This window comes from Grampus griseus (genome assembly GCF_964374135.1).
Source record: "Grampus griseus genome assembly, chromosome: 10".
In the NCBI taxonomy this organism is placed as follows: domain Eukaryota; kingdom Metazoa; phylum Chordata; class Mammalia; order Artiodactyla; family Delphinidae; genus Grampus; species Grampus griseus.
This window is the reverse complement of record NC_139004.1, coordinates 21,654,676-21,665,520: the sequence shown is the minus strand read 5'-3', so window position 1 is coordinate 21,665,520 and position 10,845 is coordinate 21,654,676. Positions and strand designations below refer to the sequence as shown.

At 41.2% G+C, this 10,845-nt stretch overlaps 1 protein-coding gene across 1 annotated transcript; it reads right to left on the bottom strand.

Annotated features, from left to right (window-relative positions):
* Positions 1–417: 417 nt before the first annotated feature.
* On the bottom strand, positions 418–7,822 carry LOC309829113 (uncharacterized protein; the record flags this gene model as incomplete). Its single annotated transcript, XM_082664806.1, has 3 exons — positions 418–2,123; positions 4,449–4,563; positions 6,794–7,822. The coding sequence occupies one exon, from the start codon at positions 7,820–7,822 to the stop codon at positions 7,013–7,015; it is 810 nt and encodes a 269-aa protein (XP_082520932.1). The 3' UTR covers positions 418–2,123; positions 4,449–4,563; positions 6,794–7,012.
* Between the last annotated feature and the right edge of the window lie 3,023 nt (positions 7,823–10,845).

The following is a 10,845-nucleotide window of genomic DNA, read 5'->3' as shown; positions in this document are numbered from 1 at the left end:
GACGTAGAGAACGGAGTTGAGGACACAGGGAGGGGGAAGGGTAAGCTGGGACGAAGTGAGAGAGTGGCATGGACATATATACACCACCAAATATATACACCACCAAGATAGCTAGCTAGTGGGAAACAGCAGCATAGCACAGTGAGATCAGCTCGGTGCTTTGTGACCACCTAGAGGGGTGGGAAGGGAGGATGGGAGGGAGACAGAGGGAGGGGATATGGGGATATATGTATACATATAGCTGACTCACTTTGTTATACAGCAGAAACTAACACACCATTGTAAAGCAATTATACTCCAATAAAGATGTTTAAAAAAAAAAAGTAAAAGGGTGTAAGTCTGGTAGAAGTGTATACCCGTTGCATCCCAGGAATCAATGTCAAAATCATTCTTAGAAAAAGTATTTAATTAGCATCATGAATTCCAAACAAAAAATAAATGTAATAAATAATATTTGGATTATCCAAGGTTGTGGTTAGTTTTAAAGACATCCCCCTACTCTCTCTACATTTACTGTAGAAAATGAAAAGCTAACTGTGCCAAAGACAGTTAAATATCCACTGAGATCTGTCACAGGAATCTGTTTTAATTCAGCTTTGCCCAAAGTGACCTGACAAAGTCTCTCTGGTAATACTTGTCTAACTGCATAAAATGATGCCAGTTAAAGTGATTTTTTGCAATTGGGTTTTTTCTTAGTGGTGACATTTGATGTTGAAAAGTTCTATGTTATACCTCTACCTCATATTTGACTACTGAGGTTCATTTTTGTTGTGTATCCTCTGATGTTTAGTAAGAGATGAGTTCAAGAGATTTTCCCACACCTGTCCCAGTCATAAGGCTTCTCTCCAGTGTGGATCCTGATGTTTGATAAGATCTGAACTTTTTTTTTCTTTCTTTCTTTTTGATGGGGGTGGGGGGCAGTTAAAGTGTGGAGTCCTACTGGACTGCCAGGGAATTCCTGATAAGATATGAACTTTGACTGAAGGCTTTCCTACATTATTTACCCTTAAAGAGCTTTCCCCTACAAGGAATCTTTGCTACACTTTAAGAGTTGAGCTAACGCTGAAAGCGTCCCCACAGTGGTCATACATACATAGCGTTTTGTTCCAGTATGGATTTTCCAATGTATATAAGATTGAGCTTTTAAGTGAAGGCCTTCCCACATTTTAATATTTATGGATTTTCTCTCTAGCATGGGTTTTCTGGTAATTAAGTGCTGGCTTCCAAACGAAGGCCTTCCCCCACTCACTACATTCATAATGGTGCTTTCCATTGTGGGTTCTTTGGCGGGTGACCAGACTCGAAACACAATGAATCCTACAGTATTATACTCTTTACACCAATAAGTTTTCTCTTCAGTATGGATTCTGTGATGTTTAGCAAGGCTATCAGAGAACTTAAAGGCTTTGCCACATTCGTGACATAGATAAGGTCCCTGTCCAAAATGAATTTGCTTATGTTCAATGAGACTTGACCTCACAGAGAAGGCTTCTGACACTGAAGATATCCCCAAGGGTTCTCTGATGTCTAAGACCACTCCAGTGTCTGAAGGTTTTGCCACATTCTTTATTCTCATGAAACTCTTTTCAGGATGGCTTCTCTGTTGTTTATTGAGACTTGGGATTACACTGAAGGTCGTTCCTGGTTGAGGATCTATAGGGCTTTCTTTAAGTTTGGATGTGCTGGTGCTTGGTCAGGGTTGCTGGTGTACCAGGGTTTGTCTTATGAGGGAGGGATATTTTTGGTTTGGTGACTTCCACTCGCTTTACGAGTGGCTGCTTCTTTTATTACAGTTGAAGTTGGAAATTGTGCACAAGCTGAATGCAGAATTTCCCATGCCCACAGCATCGACAGGACTGAACTTCAGGGTGAATTCTCCCAGGTATCTTAGGCCTCTTTATCGGAGTGATATTCTCCATGGCTTGAGGCAATGTAAGTTGTGCGTCCTCAAAGGAGCTCCTCTCTCACTTGGGTAAATTATTCAGAAGTCCATGAACTTGTCCAGTGTGGAGCCCCTGATGATGTTCCCACTTAGTCTTCTGAACATCTCCCTTGTTTGTTAGACTTCTTCTGGAAAACTCTGCTTTGAAACAGACTCCTTATTTAAGGCCAGGAGTCACCATCTGAAAGAACAGGTTGATCATGAAATTGGCATCTTTTCCCCAGAGGCAGAAAGAGGAAGTCAAATGTAACATACATGAGAGTAGCCTACAGAGAGAAACTACATAAAACACAACTCTTTATGTGTGAAAGTTCTAAGTAAGAATACATACTTGCTTTTCCATTACTTTCTGCTCTTATCTTTAGTAATTGCTTCCTTCTGCTTTCTTGGGTTTATTTTCCTGTGCTTTAAGTTCTCAAAAGGGATATTTAGAGCATTTTTTTTTCACCTTTGCTTCTTTTCTAAATATAGCATCTATACTTTTAAATGAAATAATTTACCCTAAGGAGCCTGAAAAAGTACCGGGAACAGAATAGGTCTAAATAAATGGAAGCTACTCATTATTAGTATCATCACTAATGTAAAGCAGGAGAAGTAAAACAGAAAGGACTGGTGAGGAGACTCATTTGTGCAAGAGCTCCAGTGAACATAACAATATATAAAGTAGCAGATTAAAGAAGAGGTCATCACATAACAAAGCATTTTACTATCTATTTGGAGAGATGATAAAAACCTCAAAGCTGTAAGGTGTATCAGAGAATATCTAGCCTGTCTGCTTATTTTTAAGGATGTAAAACTGAGGCCCAGCTAGGTGGCATTAGCCTAGGTAACAGGATTACTTAGAGGTAAAGATAGGTTGAGACCAAGGGCTCTTGAATTTCACCTTTAAAGTTTTTACCAGCATAACACACTGGCCCACTGTGGTGCATAAACAACCTTCAGATAAAAACTTTCATAATATAGCATAGTGGTTAAGAGAAAACATCGTCAAGTTGAACTTCTGGTTTCAATTCCTGGCTCTGCCATTTCCTAGCTGTCTCTGTTCCTCAATATTTTTAGCTGTAAAATGGGAATATAGTAGTATGTATCTCATTTCATTATTTTTTATTGAGAAAAATACACATGTAAGGTACTCAGAAAAAGCCCCAGCATAGGAAGCATTCCAAAAATATTGACCAATATGGTAGATCCACTATCTCAATGGTAAATTATATTACTTTTCTTAGTTATTCACTGTCCTCTTTGTAAGCTTTATTTTTCTCCACCCTATGGATAGTAAGCTTGGTGATTTGAACTGCTTTGACTAACGAAACGTAAGTGGAAATGACATATGCTCCTCCTGAACAGATGCTTTAAAAGCCATCATGTGGTCCTACGACTGTTTTTCTTTTGCCATAACAGCAGCATATTCAAGGTAGGAGCATTCTTCTAGCCTGGATTCTAGAGTGGTGAGAATGTGTTGCATTAGTCAGTTAACACAGGCAAAAATGAAAGTAACAGCCAAGCCTTTAATCACTTACTGCAATAGCATTAGCAAGAGGTCCAACAACAAAAAAGTGCTGGCTCCTGCAGTGTGTTATTCTTATCCATGCAATAGTGCCAGGCAGGGGTCAGGTGAATCAGCACAGGTGTGGGGACTGTGTCACTGCCAACACAGCACCAAACAAAAGGCTCCAGTCATTTTCTGGACCTGGAGGCCAGGGGAAGAAAGAGGGGAAAGGCTAGGATTGTAAAAGTACTAGTACTGAGAGTGGAGAAAAGTGTCTTGCCTTATCAGGGTGAGAGAATCTTGAAGAGTTACTCGGGCAAGACCCCCAGTAAAAAGGGCCCCAAAAGGAGGTGCCTGGGCTAAGAGTACAGATATGCCTAAAAGCATGGCTGGCCAGGCGGTCTGAGTCTTTGACTGCAACTCCCTTCAGAGACTGCATGCGCTGGCTGTGCCTCAAAGCCTTGTGTAGGAGGGTAGCTTTACACCCATGAGGGATAAAGCCTTTGTAACTGCCTATGGTCAGGTCTGAAAAATCATACACATTGAAAACTTCCTTCTCCTCCCCCAGATGCACCATGATTTTCACATGTTATTCCCACTGTACCTTCCTTCATTCCTTTTCACGTGGCTGAAGAACTCATTCTTTCTTCAAGATTTCATCCTCCTTCAAAGCTTTTCCAACCTTCTCATAAGTACTTGTTACACTTACAATGAAAAGCATTCGGTATAAATCCAATGGCTTTATCACTGTAATTATTATTTTCTATCTACTCCTTTCTCCCTGTCCGCAAATAGACTGTAAGCCTCTGGAGAGTAGGGTGCTTTTTTCATTTATCTTTGTATTCCTAGTACCTGACACAAGGCCCAACCTAAAATAGATAATCATTAATACCTTAATCTGAGCTTATAAGGAATAACCATGTTACATATATCCTGATATCCTAACACTCAATTCTTCAGTAAATGAAATTTCTTTTTCCAGAATGTCTGTTCCTTCAAAGTTTTCAAAATACTCACCACTTACTGATTAGGAATCACAGTTGTGCTGGTCTGGGTGGGATATGGCATCACTTCAGTGCTGATCCCAGAAGGGTGTGCTCCACCCAGACGACTCTGCCTGCAAACCACCATCCTATGAACAAACCAAGACAGCTGGGCCCAAAGAGGTAAATACTGAAAACAATGGCGATAACAACATAGACAGGGGGTGACAGGGAAGTCTCTCCAGAGCAGAGCAGGGGGAAACCACAGTGTCCTTCAATTGCCAAAGACAGGAAAAAGTAGGGCAAAGAATTAACACTTTCAACCCAGCATAGCACAGTCCTGGTGCTTCTTTGAGGCCCTTCACTGCCTGTAAGTACGTGCCTTACTTTCTCTAACATGCCTCATGCCCTGATTGAGGTCCTATCTCCTCAATTTGAGCTGCAGAACCATGACATTCTCTACCTTCAGGCCCCATGTCCAGGCCTAAATTTACCTGAGTAGTGTGGTAAGCACCATCTCAATAACAGAGACTTCATGATGTGCTTTTTAACATGCGTCTGTGACCTCAGTGTTGGAGGGCACAAGTTAGCTTAGAGCTACCTGGAATCCAGTGTGCCTTATAGCTGACTTGCTTGAATTGCTGATGAGAATTCAGGGAAACTGTGCATCCTTTGCAACACAGAGTCTTACTCTGAAGTGAATACCACTTCAACTTCCCACAGAGTGTTCCCTCCTACTTGTCCACAGTGTGGACCAAAGCAATCTGCAATTTCTATCAATTTGGTGCTCACCTTGAACCTCGAATTACTAAGTTTCAGGGATCAAAAGGATTTCAGGCCCATTACCCAGGAGTAAGAAATCACTACTAAAATAGAAAAATAATAACAAAGTAATTTTAAAGTCCAGATTTCCTTTGAGTTTCATATGTGCAGAGAATACAGAGTTTGAGTTTTAGGCCTGGGGATAGTTAGGAAGTTAGGCTATAGTCTGGTGAACAGCTCTACTGGGATTTCCACAGATATAACAAAGACATTTCTCTAACTGAATTCATTAACTTTCTACCACCTCCCAAATCTGAGCTCTCCTGGTTGATTACAGATATCAAGTTTCACATAGTCACTCAAATAGATCGTTGTGTTTTTTTTTATTGGAGTATAGTTGCTTTACAATGTTGGGTTAGTTTCTGCTGTACAACGAAGTGAATCAGCTACATGTGTATATATATCCCCTCCTTCCCACCCCCACCCCATCCCACCCATCTAGGTCACCACAGAGCACCAAGCTGAGCTCCCTGCACTATACAGTAGGTTCCTACTAGCCATGTTTTACACCATGGCAGTGCACATATGTCAATCCCAATCTCCAAATTCATCCCCCCACCCCCGTGTCTACACCTCTGTTCTCTACGTCTGCATCTCTATTCTCAAACAGATCGTTGAAAGCCATCCTAAGACTAATGCCAACCCCAACTCAACAACAGTTCCCCAAGCTTGTTCCATTCTCATACCTCTGAGTCTTTGCATATGCCACATTACACTTTGAGAAACACTGAATGCAAGGGTCGGAAGCACCTGACACTCTTTTGAGAGGTTTTTGGTTTAGGAAGCTCAGTTAAGTTCTGGGGTTTATTGGATTATTAAGTCCAAAAGGCCTGGGGCTTATAATTAACCTTTTTAAAAAAATTAATCTATTTTTATGTATTTATTTGGCTGCGCTGGGTCTTGGCTGCAGCAAATGGGATCTTCGTTGCAGCATGCGGGATCTTTAGTTGGGCATTCGAATTCTTAGTTGCGGCATGTGGGATCTAGTTCCCTGACCAGGGATCGAACCTGGGCCACCTGTGTTGGGAATGCGGAGTCTTAGCCAGGCCTGGGGCTTTAACTAAGCAAGAATAACCTTAAAGAGGGAATTCCCTGGCGGTTCAGTGGTTAGGACACAGCCCCTTCACTGCAGAGGGCCCGAGTTTGATCCCTGGTTGGGGAACTAAGATCCTGCAAGCCGCATGGCATGGTCAAAAAAAAAAAAAAAAAAAAGAATAACTTTGAAGAATTATCAGTTGGGATTCCTAGCCAAAAAGAGAGTATGCCTTCTGCCACGAGGTCACTAACTCATTTAACCGTCTCTAAGAGCATAGCAGTACATTAAAGCCAAAGAAATCAAGACCAATAGGTTAGTTATTTGCAGATTCAATGAGGACATGTAGTCCCTGTCTCACCAACCAACATTACTTCCAATTTCAAAATTTAATGTTTCACCTATAATACTGGTAGCAACAACAACAACAAAAGGCTTGCACACAAGAAAAGGAAAAATCATGTTTGAAATATTGAAGTTTGCTCTTACTAAACCATAACAAACTATATTATGGTATAATTTACCTTATGAGTAGTAAAACTGCATTCTCAGAAGTAGATGTGATCTTAGAGACTTAAGTCAATCATTACGATGATGGAGTCCTTTTTCATTGACTTCTCACTTCTTTGATATTCCAAGAAACGAAGTGTCAATTCAAACATTAACTTTTACCATACCCTTCCTTTGGTGACAACTTCTGATATTAAAAAAAAAAGGCCTTTGTAATATCTTCACCATGTAAGTCACTGATGACACTTTCCTTTGGCATGTATTTTCTGGTGTTTAGTAAGATTAGAGCTCCCACGGAATGCTTTCCCACACTCGTCACACTCGTACGGTTTCTCTCCAGTATGGATTCTCTGATGAAGAATAAGAGTTGAGATCTGGCTGAATGCTTTCCTGCATTCTCCACACTTATAGGGCTTTTCTCCAGAATGAATCCTCTGGTGATTAATAAGGGCTGAGTTCACATAGAAGGCCTTCCCACACTCCTTACACTCATATGGCTTCTCTCCTGTGTGGATTCTCTGATGTTTGATGAGGTCTGAGCTCACGCTGAAGGCTTTCCTACACTCATCACACTCATAAGGTTTCTCACCAGAGTGGATTCTCTGATGTTTGATGAGGTCTGAGCTCACACTAAATGCTCTGCCACATTCATTACATTCATAGGGTTTCTCTCCATTGTGGATTCTCTGATGTATAATTAGGTGCGCCCTCACACTGAATGCTTTCCTACACTCATTACAAGTATAGGGTTTCTCACCAGTGTGGATTCTTTCATGCACAGTGAGGGTTGAGCACGCATTGAAGGCTTTTCCACAGTGATCACATTCATAGGGTTTCTCTCTGGTGTGGATTCTCCGATGTCGAACAAGGCTTGAGCTCTGGGCAAACTTCTTTCCACACTCACTGCATTTATACCATCTTTCTTCTTCAGGCTTGTCCACATGCCTTTCTAACTGGTCCTCATACTGAAAACGTTTTTCATTCTCAGGAATCTGTAAAGTATCCCTATCATATATGCTGGGGACCTTCGGGTGTGGGTCCATCCTTACAAAAATCTTCCCTTCAGAATTGACACCTTGTTCATACCTTTGGCCTTGATTCCTGAAATAAACAGACCTTTCAAATGTAATTTATTCCCTGATGCTAAAGCAATATGATGTAATAAAGACTAAACTAGGACTCTCAAACATGTTCCACAAACCCAGGACACACCGATCACACGGTGGCCAGATCAAATGTTTTTCTTCAGTCTGTACCACCACAGAACTATTGGAATGAACACCTGACTCAAATAACTATTTAAGTCTACCTTTTATAAAGGTATTTAAAGCACAAAATCTGGGATATAAGTGAGTATATAAAATAATAGATAGTTTCTACTTAAGACTTTTTATCATATTTAATTAAATTGGGAAACAAGACAGGAGTTGCAGAGATTTGCAGATAACAGAGCAGATGAAGGAGCACAGGAATAGAGAAGGCAAAAAACCAGAAGTTCAACTGATAATGAATTAGTTTGGGAAAAATGACAATAACATTATCATTGTGTTTTATCACTCACACAAGTCCACACTATTTGGGTTGGAAGAGAGACATGGAGATAAAAGAAGCTCTGTCTACTGCTACCTCTACTATTGCTGCAGCTGATGTTGCTATGACAGACAGTATCTTAGCAACAGGGGTGCTTTGTCTTCTCTGGAACTGTGACAGAACAGACCCTTTATCTCTCCAAAGAAGGGTCCACTCCATCTTTATAATTCAGACCAATGTGTGGATAACTTGTTGGACTGCTCCCACTCTCTTATCCCCTGGGAACAAACTCAATTCTATCTCCAAACTTAATAAAACTTTTGCTTCAAACTCAAATTACACAAATTATCTCCCTCTGCCTTTTTCCATCTTACAAATTGTTTTATGTCTCAATAGTGATAAGTCAACACCCCCAAACCTCTAACCTCAGCATGATAATGAGAAAAACATCAAATTTCAATTGAGTAACATTCTACAAAGAAACCTTAAAGTACTCCTCAAAACTTTCAAAGTCATCAAAAACAAGGAAAGTCTGAGAAACTGTCACAGCCAAGAGGAGCATATGGAGACATGACAATTAAATGTAATATGGTATGCTGGATGGGATCCTGGACTAGAAAAAAGAACATTAGGTAAAAATTAAGGAAGCGTGAATAAAGTATGGACTTTAATAATAATAGGCAATAGTAACTCAATAGTTGTGATAAGTATTCTATATAATGTAAGATGCTAATAACAGGGGAAACTGGGGACTTCCCTGGTGATCCAGTGGTTAAGAATTCATGCTTTCAATGCAGTGGGCACAGGTTTGATCCCTGGTTGGGAAACTATGATTTTACATGCCACGTGGTGCAGCCAAAAAAAAAAAAAAGAAAGAAACTGGGTGTGGGGGATATAAGAACTCTCTGTACTACCTTCACAATTTTTCTGCTAATCCAAAATGCCCAGAGATCAGAAACTATTCTAAAAATTTTATTTAAAAATTTGTCTATGTCTTTGAATAGGTAATATACAATTCAAAAGTCAAAATGGTCTCAAAAGATATATAAAAAGAAGACTTGTTTCCACCCTGGTCCCCCCTCAGTTTGCCACCTCCATAGGTAATCAATTTTATTAGCTTCTTGTGTCTTTCCAATATTTCTTTATAGAAACGTACTTTTAAAGCCTCTGATTTCCTTAATCCAGTTTCGAGCCCCACAGATCAGTCACAGGTTTACTTTCATATGGGCACTATACTCTCCATGGCTTACGAACTGTACCATTTCTAAGTGATGCTGTTCTATCCAGTTTCTCTGAACAGTAGTAGCTCCTTGGCAACACTGAAAAAGGCTAACTCAGTGCACCGGTCACATGCAAATGAACGCTTGCCCAGAGTCCAGAAACATGGCTACCATGGAAGCATGTGGTGCAAGTCGCTTTGCCCTTAGCAAAACACAGAGAACGCCTAGTCCTACCCAAACCCCTTCTGGTCTGTAGCTTGCTCATACTTGAATTAGCCTTTCCTGTGGCTGCCTCAATGTGCCTTCTTTTCCCTAATATATTCCCCTCACAGACCCAAACTGCTGATACTGACTTTAGGCAACTACAAAGGATAATAAATACAGTATTTTTTCTGGATAAATTATCTTAAGGCTACAAATATGTATAAAGTTACCTTTCTGAGCTGTTATCAGATACCTTAAGATTTTTAATTCCAAAGAAAAGCTATCAAGAAGAGGGACATTTGCTTTCATCATTTAAACAGAAGAAAAAGGTTGGAGGCAGAGGGGAATGAGATATAGATACCAAAAGAAAGGAGTTTCCGTGAGTAGAGCATTCAGCTAAACTGATTTTTTCCTTTGAGGCAAAATGAAAATATTTCAAGAACAACTAAATAAAATTGCCAAGCGTCCGTCAGCTACTAAGGTTATCAGAACAAAGGAGAGCTGAGGGCACACGGCCAAGAGAAAAGAAAGTCTACTCCACCTCCCCACACCCGCCTGGAAATCGGCCCCGCCAGAAAAGCGATTGGGGAACTCGGGGGTCTCTGGGGGAGTCGGCAATGCCAATGTGGCAACGGCCCAGAGGAGAAGGAGGAGGGAAAGGACAGAAAAAGAAACCGTGGGAAATGAGAAAGGAAAATATAGTAAAAGAGAAGGGAGGAGTGTGCAAAGAAGGCGGGGAAAGGGGAGAGGCGGCAGGGTGAGGGGAAGGAAAGGGTCGGGGCGCAAGGTAGAGGGGCAGGTGTGAGGCAACGAGGTGCGGCGCGTAGTAACCCTCTCTGCTGCTCTTCGCCCTACAGCTCACTCCAAACCCAAGGAGAATGACGCGAGAGGTCTCACCTGGAAAACCCTGATTTGATGAATAGACAGGTCGTCTGACGCCCGCACTGGCTCGGAGAGGTCGACTTCCGCGGAACCCCGCCCGGGGCACCTGGTGGTCCGCTCTGGGATCCTGGAGGCTTCCCTCTCAGTGGTTCATGAGCTGAGGCCCTGAAAGGAGCAAGAGTGGAAAGGATTCTATTTACACAGAAAAAGGCATTTTAGGCTTTTTAGCT